Source organism: Dipodomys ordii, unplaced genomic scaffold (assembly GCF_000151885.1).
Source record: "Dipodomys ordii isolate 6190 unplaced genomic scaffold, Dord_2.0 Scaffold51, whole genome shotgun sequence".
In the NCBI taxonomy this organism is placed as follows: domain Eukaryota; kingdom Metazoa; phylum Chordata; class Mammalia; order Rodentia; family Heteromyidae; genus Dipodomys; species Dipodomys ordii.
Window position 1 is genome coordinate 4036536 of NW_012267267.1, and position 24715 is coordinate 4061250.

General features: G+C 41.4%; 1 protein-coding gene across 3 annotated transcripts in view; it reads left to right on the top strand.

Moving 5' to 3' along the window:
* Pgm1 (phosphoglucomutase 1) overlaps positions 1-24499 on the top strand; it is a 59837-nt gene extending 35338 nt beyond the window's left edge. For all 3 annotated transcript variants that reach the window (XM_013020637.1, XM_013020636.1, XM_013020639.1), the window contains exons 4-11: positions 1325-1450; positions 2197-2387; positions 3733-3887; positions 6755-6870; positions 16066-16201; positions 19733-19916; positions 21652-21786; positions 23881-24499. In XM_013020637.1, the coding sequence (XP_012876091.1) occupies positions 1325-1450; positions 2197-2387; positions 3733-3887; positions 6755-6870; positions 16066-16201; positions 19733-19916; positions 21652-21786; positions 23881-23970 (1133 nt within the window). In that variant the 3' untranslated portion in view covers positions 23971-24499. The remainder of the gene's footprint in view (positions 1-1324; positions 1451-2196; positions 2388-3732; positions 3888-6754; positions 6871-16065; positions 16202-19732; positions 19917-21651; positions 21787-23880) is intronic.
* Positions 24500-24715: the final 216 nt, after the last annotated feature.

Sequence of the window (24715 nt, forward strand, 5' to 3'; positions counted from 1 at the left end):
CGGGCTCTTTCATTGTGTTATTCCATTTATTCTCACAGTAGCCCTGGTAGGGATGTACTGTGTAGTTACAGAGGAGGAAACAAAGGCCAATAAAGGTTAAGTGACAGATTCCAGGTCACTCACTAAGTGAGGGAATGGTAAAAACACGACTCAAACTCAGTGTGAATGATTCTCAACCTGAGCTTTCACATTTCTTCCTGCCCCAATACTCAGTAAAATCAGATTGATTTTGAGCTGCATTGAAATGCCCTACAAAGGTAGCTGTTGATAAATTAACATTTTGTTGAATGTTAAGGCATTGCAGTAATTGATGGACTAAATGTTTATACATTTATTTTTGTTAATAAAATGAAGATGTCATGGTTAGCAGTGAAACCTGGGTTTTAACTTTGCCCTGTCATGGGTTTTCCTCTCTAGTTTGCAACTTATATTTGGCAGTTGCATCCTAACAAACATAAAGTGGTCCTGTGGTGTATCTCAGAGATATTATTGGTGCTTATAATACCCTACTAGAGAGCTTCATCAGCTGTTCAATGTTGAAAATATTCAGAAACCCCAAATGTCCAGTAATTAGAATAATACCAACTTTCTATGTTTCTTTTATTCCATTATCAGGACATACAAAAACTGACCCTTTCCTTTTTTCTCTCTTTTTTTAATGCCAGTATACTAGGTCTTGAAAAGCTGTGCTCTCACTCAGCTTTTTCACTCACATCTAGTGCTCTACCATTTGATACATGTTTCTAGTTCTGGCTTTTTGCTGGTTAATTGGATGGAGATGAAGTCTCTGAGACTTTTCTCCTGGCTTCAAACACCAGTTCTCAGATCTCAGCCTCCTGAGTAGCTGATGTTATAAGCATGAGCCACCAGTGCTTGGCTTAAACTTATTCTTTAAAGAAAAAAGTTCCTTGCTTTTTAATTATTAAGTCTTGATGAGAATGAACTTGTAAATAAAAGTAGGTATTATCTTTTCAGTGATACATGACAACAAGATATAGCCATCACGGGGACACATACGGAGGCAGAGTGGTTTATACAGAAGCTGTTGGAAACCTCATGTGTGTCCTATTCCAACTGTATATTCAACTTCCTTAACTTTTCAGATCCTGAGTTTTCTCATCTATAAAATAGGACTAATAACATTTACCTTCAAAGAGAATGATTGATAATGAATAAGATGTCATGAACAGCTTTTCATATTGGAATTGCTCAGTAGTTGTCCTTTTAAAACAGTTACTGTTTCATATCAATATAATTGTTTCACTGTTAACGATTTCTAAATATGTTTCATCCTTCATTCTTCCATTATTGCTTGTTCTCACAGTGGAAATTGTGGATTCAGTGGAAGCTTATGCCACGATGCTAAGAAACATCTTTGATTTCAATGCACTGAAAGAGCTACTTTCTGGTCCAAACCGACTGAAGATTCGTATAGACGCCATGCATGGAGGTACAGACTCACCATTCTTCTGTTCTCTCCTCTCAGAAACAGGCAGTTGGTTTCTGCGGTGGGGATCATAGCCCCTCACAGCTTCTTCTCAAGGCTCTGATGGTATCAACAGTTATTTCACAATCATTTCAGAGGTAAAAATCTAATGGTAGGCCCCCAATTAGTAGAGGCACTTCTTGGGATAAGCTAGTGCAAAGGTCATGTTTCCATATTAAACATAAAGGTTTTAAGTCACTTGCAACTGTTACTGTGGATGTTGCCTGTCCCTCTGTTGATCACTCACATTCTTAGTGGGTGCTTCTGTGGATTTCTGAGGGAAGTAGCCAGGTTTCTGAGCTGTAGTGAACATCCTCATGAGCACTAACCCCCTGCACCCCTCACCCCACGCTCCTTTTCTTAGAAAAGAACAAGAGCAAGCTAAAGATTTAATTCAGGGAACAAGAGGATATGTGTCTCCCTCTCTTCCTCCTCTGTGGGTTACTTGTATGACCACACCAGTGGAGACAGCAGCCATCACTGTGAACCAGAACTGGGGGATTTTCTCACCTGAGAATACAACTATTTGCTTTACAATAGTTAAAAAAAAAAATGGAGCCTCTAGCTAGTGAGGATTCTCCCTTGCATGGAATCAGCTCACTTTGCACCAGCCTCCCAAGACAGTTTGCAGTCCCACTGTTGCCATAGTGCTCTTCCAAGAATGCATGTTTGGTTCTCATCCTTCTCACTTTCACTTGTGCTTTATATAGTCGTTGGGCCATATGTAAAGAAGATCCTCTGCGAAGAACTCGGAGCCCCTGCAAACTCAGCTGTTAACTGTGTTCCCCTGGAGGACTTTGGGGGTCACCACCCTGACCCCAACCTCACTTATGCAGCTGACCTGGTGGAGACCATGAAGTCAGGAGAACATGATTTTGGGGCCGCCTTCGATGGAGATGGGGTGGGTACAAGTGCATGGAAGGCCACAGCTTGCAGATGGGAAAAACAAAACGAAAACAGGTGCTTCTGCCAGGCTCAGGATTCTTCATTGTGCTTGGTTCAGAAGTACGTTATTAAAAGACCCTCTTGAACAGAAACAAGAGTGTTTGGAATAAAATTCATGCATTTGATTTCAGCAATGTGTTAAGAATGGCAGGGTTGGGGCTGGGAAGGTGGCTCAGTGGTAGAGCGCTTGCCTTGCATGCATGAGGCCCTGGGTTCATTCCTCAGCACCACATAAGCAAAAAAGAAAAAGCTGAAGTGGCGCTGTGGCTCAAGTGGTGGAGTACTAGCCTTGAGCTGAAGAGCTGAGGGACAGCGCCCAGGGCCAGAGTTCAGGCCCCACGACCGGACCCCCCCAAAAAAAAAAGAATGGCAGGGTTATTAAGTGCTGGTTATGATAGAAGGATAGGTACATCATAAGCTGATGGAATTCTGGATAGGTTTCTCCTATTGACAAACCTTTTAACATCTAGAAGAGGTTTTAGTTTTATACCTATTCTCTCATCACAGCTGAACGGTGAAACTATAATTTTATTGCCTATATAAAGACTAAATCGAGAACTACATTTTATTAAAACATTTATAAACATGTTTTGCTTATACTGGCGACCAGGTAAAGACAAAGAAGATATGTGTCATAGTCAAGTTTATCTCCTTGTTATCTCATAAGCATGTTGTACTCAACTTTGTATTTTTTGATGTTAATGTTCTTTATAATAAGAGTTACTAATTTGGAAAAATTAAAGGGACTTCTAGCAGACATGATTTTGTGATATATCTTTCTGATGCAGTGCATGCTGGGAGTTTCTCCCTCTTACAATTACTTGAAAGAAAGAGTATACTAGGCAACTCAGAAGCCATGAAGGTAGCAGCATATTTTGTGGGGTCCAGTACCAAATGGAGGGACCATGATTTAGAAACCCTATCTTAAAGAAACCTGCCTTTGTTTCTCTCTGGATGTCTGGAAGACCTATCAAACTGTATAAACAGCCAATATTTCCTCTTTGTGCATCCTCTCTTCTCCTCTGGGAGAGGCATGATTGGTTCCAGAGTTTGGAAAAGGTCTAGGAGGTTAAAGTTAGCCAGCCTCTGGAGGGAGAACAGAGGATTTAGCTCACAAGGAGTTTGTGCTCACAGTTTAATTGAAACCAGTTTTAACTCTTGGGCATGGAGGTACCTTTGGTTCATTGGTACTATTCAAATCCAATAATAATAAAATCCCATGTTTAAAGCTCAGGATGAGATAATGGGTCAGTTTTATAAAGCTTAAAGGTCTTCCTTTGCCTCTCGCACTTATTCCCAAGGATCGGAACATGATTTTGGGCAAGCATGGCTTCTTTGTGAACCCTTCAGACTCTGTGGCCGTCATTGCCGCCAACATCTTCAGCATTCCATATTTCCAGCAGACTGGGGTCCGAGGCTTTGCACGCAGCATGCCCACAAGTGGTGCCCTAGATCGGTAAGTCTGCCAGTCCCTCAGTCCTCCCTTCCCAGATCATCCTGGTGGTCACCATGCCCTTCACTGTTCCCTGAAAGCCCTTCCTCCCTTCTGTGTAGCCATAGTTCTTGTATGAGAGGATGGATGGTGAGTGTTTTCAGGGTTAGAACTTCCTTCTGAGCTTCCTCAGCAACCTGTACTTCCTCCATCCTGGCAATTACCAAACTCCTCATAGACCATCTGCTTGATTGGCTGCCCAAGAAGCCTACCCACTCCTGTGGAGAACCTGTCTGACTATAGCTTGCCTGAAACAGTAGGTCACACACATCATTTAAAAGATGAATGAATGATTGCATGTTAGTGAATGAATGGATAGATGGCACTTCCACTGTATCTAAGACATTATTCTAAAGGATTATTTCTTCAGCAGTATGCAGTGACTTAGCAAAGGAAGAGTTTGAGTTAATATTAAAGTTTCAAAAGAACTAGATTGGCCATATACACACACACACAATCGGACTTATTTTTTGTCCAAAATCTAAAACAGAAACATGAAATTGGTAAAAAAAAAAAAAAAAAAACTTTTTAATTACATTGTTTTTGTGTAATAGAAACCAGTGACAGGAAACAGTTGATATCTCAGATTTGCTTATTGGTAATTGGTATATTTTTCTATTCATTATATATGACTTTATTATATGAAGGCTTTAAGGGGGTTTATGAGACCATACCCATAAAAACTAAAAAGTAAGAAGTAATAAATAACAAGTAGAAAACAAGGAAAATGTTACTAGAGTATGTCAGATGCCCTAGAAATTTTTTGCTAAATGAATAGTCAAAAATGAGTGAGTAACTGGGCACTCGTGGCTCACATCTTTAATCCTAGCTACTCAGGAGACTGAGATCTGAAGATCGTAATTCTAAGCCAGTCTGGACAAGAACGTCTGTGAGACTGTTACTTCTCTAATTAATAAAAAAGCCAGAGGTGAAACTTTGGCTCCAGTGGTAGAGCCCTAGCCTTGAGCCAATAGCTCAGGGACAGCATCTGAGTTCAAGCCACAGGACCTGCACAATAAAAAGGAGGAGGAAAATTAAAAGGTCAAGAATAGGGAGAAAAGTTGAGTATATAAATGTAGTCTCATTCAAATAGCTAAGCTTTTCCTGAACATTACCTTCACACTAACTACTTTGCATGTTTTAGTCATTTAATCTCATACCAATCCAATTAGGTAGAGGCTAGGTATAAACTCATTTTACAGGTAGAAGACAAGAACAACAGACTTAAGTTCTTCAAATGTCATCCAGCTAGTAAATGGCTGAATCAGGACTGGACTCAGAGCCTAGCCCCTCACCACTTGCCCATACGTTTTCCTCTTAAACAAGCTACAGAATTAGTTCTGGATTCACTTCAGCTAACAAGAAAAGACTCACTAATATCTACATAGTCTTTGGGGGGTCCCATGCTCCTTCTTAGGTTCTTCACCTCATCTGATTCTCCCAGCAGTCCTTTTTTGTTGTTGTTGCCAGTCTTGGGGCTTGAACTCAGGGCCCAGGCACTGTCCCCCAGCTTCTTTTGCTCAAGGCCAGCACTCTACCACTTGACTCATGGGACCACTTCTGACTTTTTCTGTTTATGCAGTACTGAGGAATTGAACCGAGGGCTTTGTGCATGCTAGGCAAGCACTCTACCACTAAGCCATATTCCCAGACCCTCCAGCAGTCATTACTTTAAAGAAGGGAAAGTTAAAGGTCAAGAGTTAGCAGTCTTGTCCAAGACTTCACAGCTAAATTGGAGCAGGAACTAGAATCTGGTGCTTGTGTTCTCAGTTCCTACATGTGAGGCTGAAAGTCAGTTTGTGGACACACTATTGTGTTTGTCGAGCCTTGAAACACCTCCAAAGAACAGTATAATTCCAATTTTTGAAATAATAAGATATACCGAGAGACTTGTAACCAAAACACCTTATTGCCCAAATAAAAATTCAGAATCCTAGATTTGATTGTCTTTAAATGTTAAGTTCCAAATATGATATAGCTTTGTTAGGAAGAAGACAAGCTTACTTGAAACAGCACGTGAAACTTAGCAGCTAACATTTTCTGTTCCAAGGGAAGAAGATAGGTTATTTTCCAAAAAGTCACTCAAACATTTTATTGTGTATTTACATATTCTATTTATTTATTTATTATTTATGTGCTAGGGATTGAACCCAGGCCCTTGTATATACTTACCACATACTCTTCTACTAAGCTCCAATCTCCACTCCAAGGTTGTAAACAGTCTAAAGCTACCTGCTGAGGAGTAGAAGATGTGTCAGAGGAAAAGAGGGTTGGGGAGGCTGGGGTAAATAGGAGAGCCCACTTGGTGCTTTCATTGGGAGCCTGCTGATGAGATGAAAGGAATACTGGTTGCAAAGCTGAATGCAGGCTGTCAGTCGTCCTGCCTGTGTGACCCAGGCTGATCTGGACCCTATTCTCTCCTCTGCAAAAATGCTGACATTCCAATTCTGTGATTATGTTTGTCAAAACACCATTCTTTTGTCTTTATAGATTGGGTAGACACAATCTGTACCCAAAACATAGGAATTTAAATATCTCTCCCAAGATATCCCTGTGTATTTTCTTGCTGTTGCTTCTTTTCTTCTAAAATATTAAACTGTAATTTGACTTTTTTCTTTCTTCTTCATCTCCCCTTCCCTCTGAGTCCATATAGAAGAACCCATTGTGCCCAAGTTTTCTCTTATGATTTTCCACCAATCTTAGAATTCTGTCTACCCCTGAGCAGTACTGAATGGGACCCTTGATTACAATAATGGTTGCTCTTTTCCATCCCTCACACGGCCCTGCTCACAGTCCTGCTGTGATGTAACTTTGATTTCATGCCTTTGAAGGGTGGCTAATGCTACAAAGATCGCTTTGTATGAGACTCCAACTGGCTGGAAGTTTTTTGGGAATTTGATGGATGCAAGCAAACTGTCCCTTTGTGGAGAGGAGAGCTTCGGGACTGGTAAGTTGCACCCCTGTGCTAGCATTTTCTTCTCCACATCTGCCACCTCCAGTGAAAACTTAAACTGCTTAAGATAGCACTGAAATAAGCAGGGTAGCTGATGTGTTCTAAATCAAAGCACAATTTATTTATAACAACTCCAATGAAGTATACATATCTAAAAAGCAGCAAGTGCATTCAGCCAGGAGGGCTAATTTTACTTTCAGAGGATCACATCTACTGAGACAGGAAGTTTGGGGGCCTCCTTAACAGCCTGGCCATTGAGTCTGCAGGGATTAAACAGAGTGATAAACATAGATTTCTTGCCTCAGTGGCCAAGGAAGCCTTAAAAAATGTTTTCATTTCTGAGAAGAAATATGGTAGAGCGAGTCAGCTTTTCCTTTGTATTTAAGAAGAGGTTTCAGAACAGCATTAAATCTTTCGCTTTCATAGGCCCAGGTTTTCCAAAGCAACTAGTTATGATTTATCAACACTAAGTGAAGGGAGACCATTAGGGAAATAAATTGGTAGGTGGTCAAGAAATTAAAAATACATCCTTGTGCATGTGTAGCACGTTGAAAGAGTACAATGGGGTATGCTCTGGGGGTGATCCAAAACTTAGATTCTGCTTTTTGTGCTCTCCCTCCTCCTCTTTACCCATCCAAGTACTGATCTAAGCTCCCTCCTCCACCATGACTTTTTCTACTACCCCATGATGCCTTTATCAGTCTCTATTGCCCTAAGATCATCTCAGGTGTGTGTTTTGCCCTGCGTTGGTCTCCATCCAGGTTGTAAGGTATATCTCTTCTATTGCTCCTACCCAATATTTTGAAGTAAAGAAAGTAGTCTTCTTATGCTTTGTTATTCTATAGCCGTCATTCAGCAAAGCAAAGGGGATCAAAACTCAGTATTCTCTCAACCTTGCGATTGAGTCAGAATTCCTGCTATGATGAATAGATCAGAGTATTGACTTCCTTTCCCACAAATGCATAGGTAGGGTGGGTGGGAGGAACTGGTAGTTCTGAGGCCCATATTTACAAAGTTCTAAGCACTTTAATATCCTTGGGAGACTGGTGGCACTCTTTGACAATGAATAGATATGATAGAACTAGAAGGTATTTAAAAAGATAGATGAGGCTGGGCGCTGGTGACTCACGCCTGTAATCCTAGCTACTCAGGAGGCTGAGATCTGAGGATCATGGTTCAAAGTCAGCCTGGGCAGGAAAGTCCGTGAGACTCTTCAATTAACCTCCAGAAAACCAGAAGTGGCACTGTGGCTCAAGTGGTAGAATGCTAGCCTTGAGCTGAAGAGCTGAGGGACAGTGCCCAGGCCCAGAGTTCAAAGCTCCACAACCGACCAAAACAAAAGATAGATGAGGCCAGGCACTGGTGGCTCATTCCTGTAATCCTAGCTACTCAGGAATCTGAGATCTGAGGATTGCAGTTCAAAGCCAGCCTGGGCAGAAAAGTCCATGAAACTCTTATCTCTAGTTAATTACCAGAAAACTGGAAGTAGAGCTGTGGCTCAAAAGTGGTAGAACACTAAACTTGAACAAAAGAGCTCAGGGACAGCTTCTAGGTCCAAAGGTCAAGCCCCACAACCAAAAGAAAAAGAAAAAAATAGATGATTTGGTGGTTTGTACTATGTCCACCAAGGGTGCTAAGTAATTTCCCAAAGATGTAGGTCTTTAATCAGAGTACACAAGACTACTGCTTAGTCTTGTCATACTTGAGAAAAGGTGGGTAATACTACATTCTCCCAAGAGACACTAGATGAATGCTTAGGGAACCTAGGAGGTAGTCTCAGAATATACCACTCTGTCATGGATATTCATGGTAACAAAAATATTTGAATGTTCCAGAACATTCTCTTGCAAGGAACTCTGTTAGTGCAATTATACCTAAATATAAAGGATCACATCTACTGAGATAGGAAGTTTGGGGGCCACCTTGACAGCCTGGCCTTTGAGTCTGCAGGGATTAAACAGAGTGATAAACATAGATTTCTTACCGCAGTAGCCAAAGAAGACTTAAAAAATGTTTTCATTTCTGAGAAGAAATGTGGTAGAGTGAGTCAGCTTTTCCTTTGTATTTAAGAAGAAGTTTCAGAACAGCATTAAATCTTTCGCTTTCATAGGCCCAGGTTTTCCATAGCAACTAGTTTTAATGCTATGTGAACCCCCCCCCTCTGCCCATGGTAGTACACCCAGTAACATCTTTTTTCATTCGACCCATGTGGAAAACACTGAGCAAAGAAAATAAGAACCCCAGAGCCAAGCAGAAGTGCCTGGTTTGTTCACTAGCTGGAGAGAGGCTTAAAGACAAAGCAGCTATTAGAATCAGCTTTCAGGTTCTGCCTTCTCCAGACAACCTATCTGTCTGTCAGTCTTTCTTCATTAATATTGTTTATAGACCCAGCCCCAGCTTCTAGATATTTTGACCTTATTAGTATTTGCTTTGGAAATTCATGCCTAGAACTGAGCCCAGATTTTCCAAAGTTAGCCTGGCAGATGAAGAGTAGGTAGAATGATTATTTCTAGAGAGTTGGACATTGTACTTCTAAATTTTTCTTGGTTCAAACCTAGGACCTGTGCATGCTAGGAAAGAACTCTACCATGAAGCTACACACCTAGCCCCATGCACTTTTCTTAATATAAATTTCATTTTTAAGAAGTTTTATAGTATTGTTGAGGTTTTAAAATAATGCACTAGGTTTTGGATAGTTAATTCATAGTGGCAGGGGGCAGAGCATCAGCCCTGTTCTACTTTGGGCTTCAAAGGGAAATCACTGAATAGTACAGAATGTTGCTATTTTTGAAACATTCCTTCAGGAAAATGAGGCATTTGGGGAAAAGGAGAAGAAGCCTAGTTGAGGTTGAACTTGATAGAATATACCAGGAAGTTATATTTATTTAGATGTAGAGATTGGAAGTATTTTTTCCTTGTCCTATCTATAAAAGTGATCAAGTATCATATAGAAGTGATCATTTGAAGAGACATACTATTAATGCTTTGTATATTTCCATTGTTACCCTTTCTTTCCTTCTTACCTTTCTTCTATCCTTTTTCTTTTTCTCTCTCCTTTCCTTCTTTCTTTTCTCTCTCTTTCTCTCCCTTTCTCTCTTCCCTCCTTCCCTTCTTCCTTTCCCTTCTTCCCTTCCTTCCTTCCTTCCTTCCTCCCTTCCTTCCTCCCTTCTTTCTTTCCTTTCTTCCCTCCTTCCATCCTTCCTTCCCAGTACCAGAGTTTGAACCAAGAGCCTCATGCTTTCTCAAGTTTCTTTGCTGGTGTTCTACCACTTGAATCATACCTCCAACCCAGTTTTGTAGCTTATTTTAGAGATGGAGTCTTGCAGACATTTTTTTTTTTTTTGGCCTAGGCTAGCTTTGAACTGTAACCATCTGGCTCTCAGCCTTCTGAGTAGCTAGGATTACAGGCATGAACCACCAGTATCTGGAAACATGCTTTTTTTCTTTTTTAAGTCTGTATTTGCCCTTCTTTGTACCAATTTATCCTTCAAATACGAATTGAAATTTGTGTCTCAGATACTGGGTTAGGCTGACAGCAAGTAAGGGCTTCAAAATGAATTTCTATCTGGGAAGGGAAATCTGACTTTGCTAGGTAATTACAATTCAATTGTCTACTGGGTATTCTGGGAGATTGTACTCAGGGTACCCAGCCTGGTTCTGTGGTATAGGGGCCTAGATGTTCTGTCTTGTTCTCTGGCCATTCTCCCTTGCATAGCTGTGAGTACATTTTCCTTTAGGCAAAGGCCCCAGGCAATATTGCTGCCTCCCATATCTGGAGGCATCCCACACAGAATATCCCAACAGAACAAGATTTAGAACTTAATTGGAACTAACTTGGTTAAACAGCATCTGCCTGTCTCTCACCTGTATGTATGAACTCATCTACGAGAGCAGAAGACATGCCTTACTTATATTGGTACTCGGAACATGTAGCCACTGATTCATGTTTATTGGGTATAAAGTGAGGTTTATGTTAAGATACCTTATGGGAAGGAAACCAAGTCCCACGGTGGTCACAAGTGTAGAAGGAGTGCTGAGGGGAGCCCCTGGGGCCACCTCTCCAAGTGAGTAGCCAGGCGAAGCCTTTCTGCAGAGCTTACCATCCTTCCCAAGTGACAGTGTCCATTTTTCAAGCAGAGAAGGAAGCAAAGGAGGGGACTGGACAGAGCCTCCTGGTCATATTGACCACTCTGGAACCAACTGCAGACCCTGCAGGGGTGACTGTGGGACAAGATAGTGACACAGAGTGGGACAAAGAGGGTTGAGTTGAAGGTTGTTGGAGGAGATCTTAGCCAGGTTAATAGTAGTATGTGTGATGGAAATCTCTAGGCAGAGAATAGCACATTCAGGGAATTCAAGGAGAGAGAGAAATGGGCAGGGAGAAGAAACAGACATTGATGCTTCTGAAAGCTCCATGTAGCTGTTTGTCAGCTGTCCTATCCCTGTCCTGCTGCCACTTCTCCCTTCCCCTGTCCCCCCTCTCCCTAGCCACCCTGCTGTCACCTGGCAGGGACAGAAGCCAGGGCAGCTCCAGAGATGACTGTGCTGGCTAGTGTAACCCAATGCCTAACCGTTAGCTCTTGGCTCCCTCAATGAGAGTTGACATTTTTCTTGGCTGTGACTCAGAGCATGCCCTGACTGAGTTTGTACTTAACACAAGGTGCTGATTAGGCCAAAGTGCAGTGACAGGTGTTTGAAGATGCTGAAGGGGTGGAATTCCCGGGTGCTCAGTTGCTCCCTGAGCTGGAGTGAAAATGAAGAAACTCAAAGCAAAACCCAGATTACCTTTGTGCAGGCTGGGACGGCAGCCTGCTTGCTCAGAATGCTCTCCCCGTCCTCACACTGAAGTGAACTTGGCTTCCTTTACTCTTTAAAAGTTAAACCGTAATGGGGCAGGCTAATTTGTGTTCATCAAGAGAAAAGAAGAAAGAACTAAAAAAATCTGTTTGCACTGTCCAAAGCATGTTGGATTATATTGTTTCCATCTTTTTCTCCAGTATGTATAGTTGAGGGACATTATTTTTGAAAGCTTAATGAGGCCATTGGAAAACATGACATTTCCCTAAAAGCTGAAAAAAATTGTCTTTCTTCATAGTGGGTATCTGGAATTTGTGTAGTCTTTGACACAAAGTACTTCTTGTTACATCATAGCAATGTCATAACAATGAGAGAGGTTTTTATAATTGATAACATGGACGCTCAGAAAAATTGTGGTATACTCCATTTCAAAAAGCATAGAAATGACAGAATTCAGGCTCATGGACCAGCCTTTCTAGTCCTCAGATATAAATCTGTTGAGCTATATACATGAACCATTGTTGTTTTTTTGCACTAGTCCTTTTGGTATTCATTGCACTACTGCAGGAAATAGAATTTACTCAGCCTTCCCGAGTAATAACCAAATTACTTAGAGTTTTTATATATCCAAGATGATTAATGAAATTAATCAAAATAACCAGACAGACCAAGGATCTTGTAAAATGAAATGGAGTGTTTGTTTCTTTTACCTAAGCAGATACTTTATTTATAATATTAGGTGTGTAGTTTTGTTATCTCCAAACAATTGGGTCACAGTTGAGTAAGACTTAGATTTTTATTTCCACATGAAAGAACAAAAATCAAGTCTCTCATTTGGAGGAGAAACATTACCTCCATGCTTTCAGTCTTGTCTCTTACAAAAATTAATGTATATTTTTATGTATCAGTTAAGTTTTTTTAAATAAAAAGGGAAGTAGAACATGGACAAATAGTTTCAAGTTGTATACTGCTGTTGTGAACTCTTTACATATTGGAGAAGCTGCCAGAATTCTGCTTTATGAAGAACTGTTGCCAAAAAATAATCATCATTTGCAAAAAATTGTGTGTAGTGGCAAAGTTCTTAAAAATCAGTAAGGGTAAGCTGGGTGCTGGTGGCTCATCCCTGTAATCCTAGCTACTCAGGAGGCTAAGGTCCAAGGATCATGGTTCAAAGCCAGTCTGGGCAAGAAAGTCTATGAGACTCTTACCTCCAATGAACCACCAAAAAGCCAGAAGGGGAGCTGTAGCTCAAGTGATACAGAGCTAGTTTTGGCCAAAAAAAAAAAAAGCTCAGGGACTGCATCTAGGCCCTGAATGCATGCCCTGGGACCAGCACCAAAAAAAAAAAAAAAGCAACAAAGGCACATAAAAGTCCATTGCAAATAAAACTGGAAAAACATTGCCAAAATTTGTTGTATAAAGCATGACAAATACTACCTGTTATCTCTAATTTGCCAGTTCTCGGTCATGAGGATTATTATTTTTATGAGTGATTTCTGATCAAAGTTAAAAACTTGGGCGGCTGGGAAGGTGGCTCAGTGGTAGAGCGCTTACCTTGCATGCCTGAGGCCCTGTGTTCGAAATTCCCCAGCACCACATAAGCAAAAAGAAAAATGCCTGAAGTGGCGCTGTGGCTCAAGTGGTAGAGGGCTACCCTTGAGCTGAAGAGCTGAGGGACAGCACCCAGGCCCAGAGTTCAGGCCCCACAACCAGACAACCCCCCCAAAAAAAAAACTTGGGGAAACTGGGCCCTGGTGGCTCATGTCTGTAATCCTAGCTATTCTGCTGAGATCTGAGGATCATGGTTCAAAGCCAGCCTGGGTAGGAAAGAAGTCTAAGATTCTTATCTCCAATTACCCACCAGAAAACCAGAAGTGGCACTGTGGCTCAAGTGGTGGGGCACTTGGCTTGAGCTGAAGAGCTCAGGGACAGTGCCCAGGCCCAGAGTTCAAGCCTCACAACTCACAAAAAAAACAAAAACAAAAAAGAAGCTTGGGGAAAAGTTGCTTATTTTTATGAACCAAAAAGAAAAAGAGATAATGTTGAAATTGATGAATGAATGAATGATTCATTCATGTATGCCCTTTTAATTTTCTGCCACATTCCATGTACTTGCTAGTCATCAAACTTAGTTACAAAAATAAATAACATATGCCTCAAGAGGTGCATTGTTAGTGGAGAAAGTAGATGATTGGGGCTCAAAGATGATGGCACAGCCCGTCTTGTCTTGTACAGGTTTCTCAAAGACATCTGTGCTCATTTTGCAGTTTAAATAAGCTGGGAGCTAGTCTAAAAGAGGAAAGGACATTTGGTCTGGGTATAAAAGGAGGAAGTCAGGAAGGAAGGGAACTTACCATTTGCCTACCGAGTGGCTAGTGTTTTGCTAGATATTTTGAAAGCTCCAAAATCATATGGTAAGAAGACACAGAAAGGACACAAGATATGACACAAGTTTTTTTTTTTTTTTTTTGGGTCCGGTTGTGGGGCCTGAACTCTGGGCCTGGGTGCTGTCCTTCAGCTCTTCAGCTCAAGGCTAGCACTCTACCACTTGAGCCACAGCGCCACTTCCGGCTTTTTCCTTTTTGCTTATGTGGTGCTGGGGAATCGAACCCAGGGCCTCATGCATTGCAAGGCAAGCACTCTACCACTGAGCCACCTTCCCAGCCCCATACACAAGTTTTTTTTTACACACAATTTTTGCATAATATGACACAAGAGGGATTGTATTGAGTCATACTCATATATCAGAAAGAAGGGCTCAATATTATCTGTATTTTATATTGTTTAGAGTAAGGAGCTTAAATAATAAAAAATGAAAATTCTGCTCCATCCCTTATTCTTGGAATAGTATTTCCCTGAACACAAGTGCATCCAAAAGAGCCTTTTATTAAAAAAAAAATTATTTTTGGTAAAGATTTTCGCTACACTTGAGCATGAGAAAGATGTGGCATGGTTTCTTTGACTAATCCCTACTGCTTAAATTCAGATGATTTAGAATGGGAATTGCTTTTCTATCAGAAAGCTTAATTTTAAGGCTTTGGAACTTTTTGCCACATTGGATATCAATGCATTCTCCTACTGCATCCTGTTAGATTCCCATTTCCCTTGTATCTCCCCTAGTTTCAAAACTTGTGGTGTCAAGGAAGTAGCATGTGGTTCTCTCTTTTTCATCACATTGATTTATTACCTGTAAATTTTTTTGTGTGTGAATTACCTATGTATATCTTTGTTTTTCTATTGACATTTTTCTGAACTGAGTGTATGAAACATCTGGCTTATAATTATGCATATTCTTTTTTTCTTCAGACTATGCTAGTGGCCTTTTAATTTAGCTGTAGTAATGTAATATGTAGAATTGGAAATTTTTAAGTAAATTATTTTCCTGCATGAATAGAAAATTTGCATGTACTTATCACCCCCCCCAAGTTTAAAAAAGTATATGTGTCTTTTAGTATTTAAGTTTTCAATTTTTGCCTTGAAGGTTTTATGTCAGCTAGAATTCTCTTTGATATTGTCTTGTAGGATGAATAAACATTTTTTTCCAAATGAACCAGTTATATAAACACCATTTTAAAATTAATCCATTTTGAGGTAGAAATCAGGAAGATCATGGTTTGAGGACAGCTCAGTCAAAACTTTGGAACTACCTGGGCATGGTGGCTCATATAGCTGTCATTCTAGCTATGCAGGAAGTATAAATAAGAGGCTTACAGTCCAGAACAACTTGGGCATAAATTCAAGACCATATATGAAAAGCAAAAAAGAGATAAGGGCATGGCTCAAGTGGTATAGGGCCAACTTCAAACCCCACTAGCCAAAATTTCTAAAGGAAAGAAAAATTAATCTGTTCTTTCCCTACTGCCTTGAAGTGAGACCTATTATGCAGTCAAATCTTTCTCTGACTTTGGGTCTCTCTCTGTAGATTTTATTTTTGATTTTTTTGATTTATTTATAAAGGCAAGATCTTACTGTATATCCCAGACTAACCTAGAACTCACAATACTTTTGCTTCAGCCTCCTAAGCACTAGAATTAAAGTCATGCATCACTTTCTTTTGTTAAATGATGCTATAATTTTATTTGGGTAGTGTTTCTTTCCTGCTTATTTAAGCTTTATTTTTTCCCTTAGGTTTTTTTGGTAATTGATACATGCATTTCTGCCAAATTATTTTACCTATATTATATACTAACATTTGTCTTAAATTTCTAAATTACTTTGGGAAGCAGAAACTTCTTGCTTAGTATTGTGTTTCTTTATTCAATATGTGACTCTGTTTACTCAAAATTTTAGGCAAGTTTTGGGACTATTTTTATTAGGTTTGTTGTGATCACTGTTGAGTTTATGCCCCATTGGTGAAGCCCCATTTCTGATCAAACGTGTCCCTCCTGCCAGGTTCTGACCACATCCGTGAGAAAGATGGGCTGTGGGCTGTCCTTGCCTGGCTGTCCATTCTAGCCACCCGCAAGCAGAGTGTGGAGGACATTCTCAAAGACCATTGGCAGAAGTTTGGCCGGAACTTCTTCACCAGGTGAGACAGGCCACCTGTCTGGGGTTTGAGGTAGGGTGGGGGGCATGGGCAGAGAAATGTTTTATACATACAATGTCTTTTTTTCTTGCTTGAAGCAATAAGGAAGCTTTAATTTGATCCAGCTTCTACCAGTTGGAAGCTTTTAAAATGATTTGTTCATGGTCAAGATGAAGTATTTTTTTTATCACCTATAAAGAAAGAAGCTTAAAGTATTTAGTCAACATAATCAAATGCTTTCATATAAGTATTTAAAAATGTACCTGTTGGATGAGCATAAAGAATAACATTGGATTCTGAATGAGAAAAATGGATTTGAATTTCATTTCTTCCCTTTATTTAAATTAGGAAGACACTTAACCTCTTTTTATACTTAGTTTTCTCATTTGTAGAAATGGAGATTAGTCTACCTACTGAAAGAATCAAAGGAAATATGAGTTGGAAAGTGTTTTCTAAACCATCAAACACTAAAGAGTAGAATTTTTCTTTAATTATGGAAGTAATTATGCTTAGGGCAAATAAGAATAGGTTCTCAAAGGCTGTAGACTTGTCAATATTTCATTGATTCAACAAATATTTACCATATATATGCTTTCTGCCAGGTTCCAGGGATTTGGCAGTGAATAAAACAGAACCTTTCATCTTTACCATGCATACTTCTATTTTGAAGATATATGCATCTGAGCCTGTAGGTCACACATAGCACATTTATGTATGCTCAGTGTTCATGAGACTCAAGAACACAAAGAAAAATTTCTTTATTAGTACAGGTTTTCACCAGTTCCAATGTGCCTGTCCTCTAATAAGTGTAAAATCCCCTCCCCAAGATCTCAGTATAAATTATAAAGAGAAAATGTTAAAAAAATATTTAAAAAGAAGTAGAGTAAGAAATGGATGGATGTAATTTCTCTGGACTTCAGTCACCTTTTTAAAAAAATAAAATTAAATGGGTGAGTTGGACTAGGTCGTTATTTAAAAATGTATTTCAGATTCAATATCCTTGATCTTCAGAGAGTCAAGAAAGAATGCAGAAATAGGCAACTGGGGCTCCTTAAGAGAGTATCATCATAATCAAGGATACTGGTTAAGAAGCATAAGTCACTGAAGTTAAGACTCTCCCTTGTTGAAAGCTTAGATAAAAGCTACTACTATGTAGCAGTCCTGTCCAGGAGCCAGAAAGCCTGGTGGTTCACAGCAGCAGTTATGAATTTGCTAGAGTCTAGATTCTACAAAATCAAGACTAGATCTGTTTTTGCGTCCCCTTGTATCCTCTGAGTCATAGAAGTCACTGTGTAAATATGTTCTGAATAGATAAGTAAATAAGTCAATGCATGAACAGCAGTCAGAGTGAAATCAGGTAAGAAGCAGTTGTTCAGAGAGTTACTTTTTTGGGAAGAAGTGGTAGTAACTGGGGTTTGAACTTGAGGCCTGTGCTTGCCAGACAAGTTTGCTATCACTTGAGCCATAGTTGAGGTATGCCCCAACTCTTTCTGCTCTTGTTGTTTTTCAAATAGAATGTCATTTTTTGCCTAGGCTAGCCTCAACCACAATCCTTCAGTTTATGCTTCCCATGAACCCGGGGTGAGAGGAGCATGCCACTGTACCTATCTTTTTATTTGTTTAAATAGAGTTTTACACACTTTTTTTTGCACAGGCTAGTCTTAAATTGCGATTCTCCCAAGTAGGTAGGATTACAGGCATGAGCCACTGCATTTAGCTAAGAGAGTCATTCTTAAAGTAGTTAAAAATTTCCATTCAGGGGCTGGGAAGTTGGCTCAGTGCCTTGCATGCATGAGGCCCTGCGTTCGATTCCTCAGCACCACATAAGCAGAAAAAGCTGGAAGTGGTGCTGAGGCTCAAGTAGTAGAGCACTAGCCTTGAGCTGAAGAGCTGAGGCCTGAGCCCAGGCCTAGAGTTTAGGCCCCACAACCGACAAACAGGCCCAGAGTTCAGGCCCCACAACCCACAAAAAACAAAAACAAAATCCCTTCCATTCAGAAACTATTTTACCGTATTTTCATTAATGATAAACTAATTGGGTTGTTTGCCAATGATAACTGCTAACCATAATTACAAATCAAGTACTCAGAATTTCCACTTTTTGAATCACAATACTAGTAGGCACGTTATATTAATTATGTCACATCTGCCTCTAAACAGTTATTGACAAGGTAATTGAGTTCCAGAAGATCAGAAAACTGGCTAAACGTTACAGTTAGCAGCAGAGGCTGGAGTCATAGCTTGGTCTACCTGACTGTAAGGCCCAAGTTCTTACCATTCCACCCCCCTGTGCCTAGGATTCATAAAACAGTTCCCTTGGACACCCAAAGGGGTCATAGACATAAAGCATAAGCACCTGGCTGTAATTTCGTGCTCTTTATCATATTCACTGTGGGGAAGAGGCTGACTTCAAGATTAAGAGGTCTGTCTTATTCTTGACTCATAGACTACTGGAATAAGTTGACCTTAACCCCCTAGTATTCTCATGTCCCAAAGGTGTCATCTTATATATATTTGTATAGTATTTGTTTTACTATTGCAAACAAATACAGACTCTGTTCATTTGAGCTTCTGAAAAAATTATTCTCTTTAAGAGGGAATGTGACAACTGGATCAAGAAAACCTGCAAGAGGAGCTGGAAAGTTGGCTCAGTGGTAGAGTGCTTGCCTTGCATGCGTGAGGCTCTGGGTTTGATTCCTCAGCACCACATAAGCAGAAAAAAGCCGGAAGTGGCACTGTGGCTCAAGTGGTAGAGTGCTAGCCTTGAGCTGAAGAACTGAGGGACAGCGCCCAGGCCCAGAGTTCAGCCCCCCCACCAGCAAAAAGAAAAGAAAAAGAAAACCTGTAAGAGTCTTTAACCTGATAGGAACAAAGTTAAGGTCAAGTTTTAAAGGAAAAATAGGATGCCCCTTGGCATCCTCAAGGAGCATCTTCTATCAGGGTGAAGTCAAAGCATTTTGGACCTGAATCCATCCCTCTGAAGCAGTATGAGCAGATTTTTCAAGTGTAGAAAGTTAGCTGGTGGCTCCTTGTTCTGATCAGTGAAACCCTGGCTTTGCTAGGAGGCTCCTGTGGAGCCTGGCACTCTCCTTAGCCAGGCTCAGCAACCTGAGGCAGGTCACAGACTGGGAAAAGTCCCAGCCTTCATCGCAAAATGGTGGGAAGAGATGGCCTTGAGCGCTGAGCTTGTTGATGTGGAGTTCTCTGGAGATAATAGAGCTTTGATTTTTTTTCTTCCTCAGTAGGTAAGGGTACAATGTTAGTTGGTATCTCTCCAGAGCCTTTAAAGCATCTTTGAGCTTTACTCCATACAGAAGCCAAGATAAGAGTTTTCTGCTTATTCAGAAGACCCTGCCTTTTCTATGAAATCATCCATTGATTCTGGCCTGCTCCATCCCAATAGCTAACAGGCTGTTTCTGCCAGTTGAAGTTAGAGAGCTCTAGAGGTGGGCCAGGAAAATGATGAAGACAGGGCTATGTACCTCAGTGTGCTCTGAAGTCAGCCTAGAGTTTCAACAATGTGACTCCTTCCAGGTATGATTACGAGGAGGTCGAAGCGGAGGGCGCAAACAAGATGATGAAGGACCTGGAGGCCCTGATGTTGGACCGCTCCTTTGTGGGGAAGCAGTTCTCTGCAAATGACAAAGTCTACACTGTGGAGAAAGCGGATAACTTTGAATACAATGACCCAGTGGATGGAAGTGTTTCAAAACATCAGGTAGGACCAGATTGGAGAATGGTGAGGAGAACCCTGGGATTGTATCTCTGAAACCTCAAAAGAAACTTGAACACGCCCCTGGCCAGGGTATCTTAGGCTGGCCTATTTTTTTCCCTGGGGTAATCATTCTCAACTGATTTCCCAGAAAGACTCTCATGCACTCCTATGGACAATGGATTTTGCCCTGGTTTTGTGCAATCACCTGTGCTCTGGAATTTGGAATCAACACGCAGAGGGACTTTTGCATTCTCTGGAACCATGCATAGATTTCAAGTGTATGTGTGGAAAGGAGGCTAGAATCTAGGAAAGGTAAACTGTAGCCTTCTATATCAACTCCTCTCTTTCTCTGACCAAAGATTATAGATGAAGGACTGTGAAAGTAGTATTGTCTACATGTTTCTTTCATAGGATCAAAATTCTTACAAAACACTCCTGGACTTAGACGTATTAATGGTTTGATGTCTGTGACTCAACCAACAAGGCAGCACATAACAGGATACCACAGTTGAGCAACTGGACGATCCTGGGTGGTGACAGAATTGTTAAGGTTTCTGTCATTGTGTGCCAGGTACTAAGGGCTGGAAAAAGTAGAAGCAGGGATTATCTTCGTAACTATGGGCTGCTCTATGTAAGGAATAGGCTGCAGCATTGTTTTGTAGAATTTGAAAACCTGAGCATTTACGAGGAACACCAGCTAGGATGGAAAATATTCCAAAGAAGACAGCGCTTCTGCAAAGTAATCAAAATAGAGTTTAAAATTTAGAATTTCGATGTTGTGGGGGAAGGAGACTAACCTGGTGTGTCCCTCTCTCTGGAAAACAAAAAACAGTGAGTGAGAACTGAGCACATTTTTATGATAATCAACTGGAGAATGTATTCAATATTCCATTTGTCTTTTCTGAGGATGGTTAATAAATGGCAGGATTGAAACTAGATGAGGATTGGTGACAGCAACAGGGGAAGAGCACAGCCTCTCCTTGCACGAACACAGTTCACCCTCGTAGGCACTGATAGACTGTCTGAGGACAGTGGTCTAGCCTCGTCTTCCTCCCAGAGTCCCCAACTTTTCCTTGAAATGAGTCTCAGGTACTTCCAGAGAGGGAAAAGAGGACGATGGAAAGAAGGATGGGCTCATCATCCCTGCCCCTCATGGGACCCCACTTGGAATTATCACACACAAGCAGGACATTGGCCAGCGGGTCCTGTCTGATAGGTTGGGCACAGCTGCCACCTGCAACATGTGACCTCCCGTGCTCGCTCTCTGAGGCTCTCAACCAGCATTTTACAGAGCCCTTTCCTTCATCTGTCTGGAAACTCTTCTGCTGTGGTTTCAGCCAGACTGAGAATCAAATTTCTGTACCCAGCAGTTCTACTTACTTGTTTAGTAAGCTTCACATTGGAATGGGGAGTCCATAAATCAGAGGGGAGGGGAGAGGAGCCCTCGTGTTCTCCAGCCTCACCCAGATCATATCTCCCGCCTGACCTTGGAAATGCGTCTCCCGCATTAGCTAAGTCCCGTGGTCTGGATGCAGTGAGAGGCGGGCAGAAGGCAGACCCCTGAGGCGCAGTTGCTGCCATTTATCAAGTAGCTAATCCTCTGATGGGTTGAGTATGGATGCGATTAGGTCTCTAAATGGACGACCTCTTCTAGTTTGCCAGTCCTCAATCTCCCTTCCTGCCTGTTGTGGAGGAAAAACAAAACAACAACAACAAAACCTCTGCTTACCTTTTGTAGGGCTTGCGGCTCATTTTTGCAGATGGCTCTCGAATCATCTTCCGTCTGAGCGGTACTGGGAGTGCTGGAGCCACCATTCGACTGTACATCGATAGCTACGAAAAGGACGCTGCCAAGATCAACCAGGACCCCCAGGTAATACCCAGTCCCTGCGCCCTGACTACTTTAGTGCTTGCACTGAGTCGTGCACACTTTCCTCTATGTCTCATTCATTAGGTCAACAGCAACAATAGCAAACACTACTAGCAACAACAATAATAAGAAACAAAGATCTGAGCATTTGCCCAACTCTTACTTCAAACTTATAGCACAAATGTATTCATTTAATTCTCAAATGATGTGAAGTATTATACTCTCAACTAACAGACTAGGAAACTGAGACATAGAAAGGTTAAGCAATGCTGAATAGGTTTGTATGCCTAGAAAGTAGGAAACACTGGATAACCTGTGTGTGTGTGTGTGTGTGTGTGTGTGTGTGTGTGTGTGTGTGTGTGCGTGTGCGTGCGCACCACTACTGGGGCTTGAACTCAGGTCCTATGTGCTGCTGTCCCTTAGCTCTTTTGCTAAAAGCTGCTAGTTCTCTACCATTTGAACCACAGATCTGCTTCTGTCTTTTACTTGGAGATAAGAGTCTCATGGACTTTCCAGCATTGAACTTTGATCCTTAGATCTCAGCCTCCTGAGTAGCTAGTATTACTGATGCGCACCACTAATCTTCATATCAGCCCCTCTCTGGTGTTCTGGCCTGTCACTCATCACTTTGCTTGGTGGATTACCTGCTCCAGCAAGGAGAGGCAGTTTTATGAGTATTCAAAGAAAAGTCTGCCAACTTGTAGCCTGATGGGTTGAGTTCCCAATCCTACTCACAAGAATCTCCAGGGGTAGGTCAGAGTGGGAAGGGACCCGGGGTGAGACCGTGAACTTGGAGTATAGTCACTAAAGTGGAAGAATTAGGAGGAGTGGGGCACAGGGGCATTCCCCAAGTGAGTTCCTCCTTCTTGCCACATGCCCTGCAGCCAGAGCTTCATAGCTACAGAACATTTATGCATGCTACATTCCCTCCTCTTGGCCATTCACAACACCTACTGTACTGTAAAGGCGCCAAGAGGACTTGTACTAAGATGCCCTGTTAAATGGCACTTGCATACAAACGGTCAACATGTATGCAAAAAGTTGACCAGCATCACTAATCACTAGAGAAATGCAAATCCGAACCACAATGAGATATAACCACACCTGTCAGGATGCTTATTGTCTAAGATAAAGGCTAACTGTTGGTAGAGAAATGGAGAAAATAGAACATAATTGCACACTGGTGTAGAAATATAAATTGGTGCAGCTGTTTTGATATCAATATAGAAGTTTCAAAAAAAATTGAAGAATAGGGTCAGTGGCTCATGCCTGCTATCCTAGCTGCTGAGAAGGTTGAGATCTGAGGATCACAGTTCGAAGCCAGTCTGGGCAGGAAGGTCTGTGCAACTTACCAAAAAGCCAGAAGTAGAGCTATGGCTCAAGTGGTAGAGCACTAGCCTTGAGCACAAAAGTTCAAGGACAGCCCCTGGTCTCTTAAGTTCAAGCTCCAGGAGTAGGACAAAAAAAAAAATGAGAACAGAACTACCATGTGATTCAGCATTCCCTCTTCTAGTGTATATCCAAAGGAACTCAAGTCATTACCCTCAAAAACATCTGCAGTCTATGTTCATTGTAGCATTATTCATAACAGCCAAGTAGTGCCAACCTAACGTGTCCATCAGCAGATGAAAGGGATAGAGATGGGTCACAATCACATCACCAAAAATGATTCCACCTTAGAAAGATGAAGAAGTCCTTCCATTTGTGGCAACCTGGGTGAACCTGGAGAACATTATCCTTAGTGAAATAGGCCAGGCTCTGATCAGTTCTGCATGATCTCATGCATACGTGCAATCTACAAACAAAGCTGAACTCAGAAATAGTTAGTAGAAAGGTAGTTAGCAGGGCTGGAGGCTGCAGGGATAGGGAGATTGTGGTTAAAGGTACAGGATTTCAGATACATAGGCTCCCCGTAGCTGAGATCTGAGATTTACTAGATGCCTATAATCATTAATGTGTATTGTATGCCTAGACTTAACAGAGTTAGAAGAATTTTGTGACATCTGGAGTAGACTCTGGAATCAGGGGCTGTTAGGTTTGAAGCTAAGCATATATTTAAAATGGTAGAAAAAGTTCTTTGTTTTGTGTTTCCCTTAGGTCATGTTGGCCCCCCTCATTGCCATTGCTCTGAAGGTCTCTCAGCTCCAGGAGAGGACGGGACGCACCGCGCCCACCGTCATCACCTAAGAAAACCGCCCCTGGGGTATGTCCCTCCACCTGCAGCCCAGCCACGCCATCTGATTGAGGAGCATGGACAGACACAAAAATGCATTTGCCCGGGCTTTTTTAGGATTTGATTTGTCCACTTCCTAGTTGTTGACAAACGGTGCATTCATAAGACACTGCCAGTGGGATACCCTTGGGAGCTGTGAGGGTGGGCAATTTTAATGTCCACTCCTCCTCATGCCCTTCTGCACTGCCGCTGTGTGGGTGTTTGTCTCCTTAGCACCAGGCACTGTTTACACCGTAGCGGAAGCTGAGGCTGAGTGCCAGCCCTCCAGGCCATCTTTCATCCCTAGGATGCACCCATGAAATGACAGCAAATGTTCCTCTCCCTCCCCCAGTTTACTGTTTACATGTAAGTCAACAAAGTGCAAATTCTGGTGCCTTCTCTCCAATTGGTTTTCTTCTGAGTGAGACGTACTTGTCTGTGGATTTCTGCCTCGATTTGCAATGTAGTTCCATTTGCACACATCTTTGGGGATATTAAAGCAGAATAAGCTACTATTGTTTGTTGTCTTTTTTTTGTAGCTATAAAGTGTTCTTTTGACTTTAGAAAGAAAACATTTTGGGTTTTTTTTTGCAGATGGAAGTAGATTATATTTTGTTTTGCTATCTTAGCTAGAAAGCAAAATGGTCTCTGGTCTAGGTTGAAAATCCTTAGACTCAGAAACCATAATTTTGGGGGCTGGGAAGGTGGCTCAGTGATACA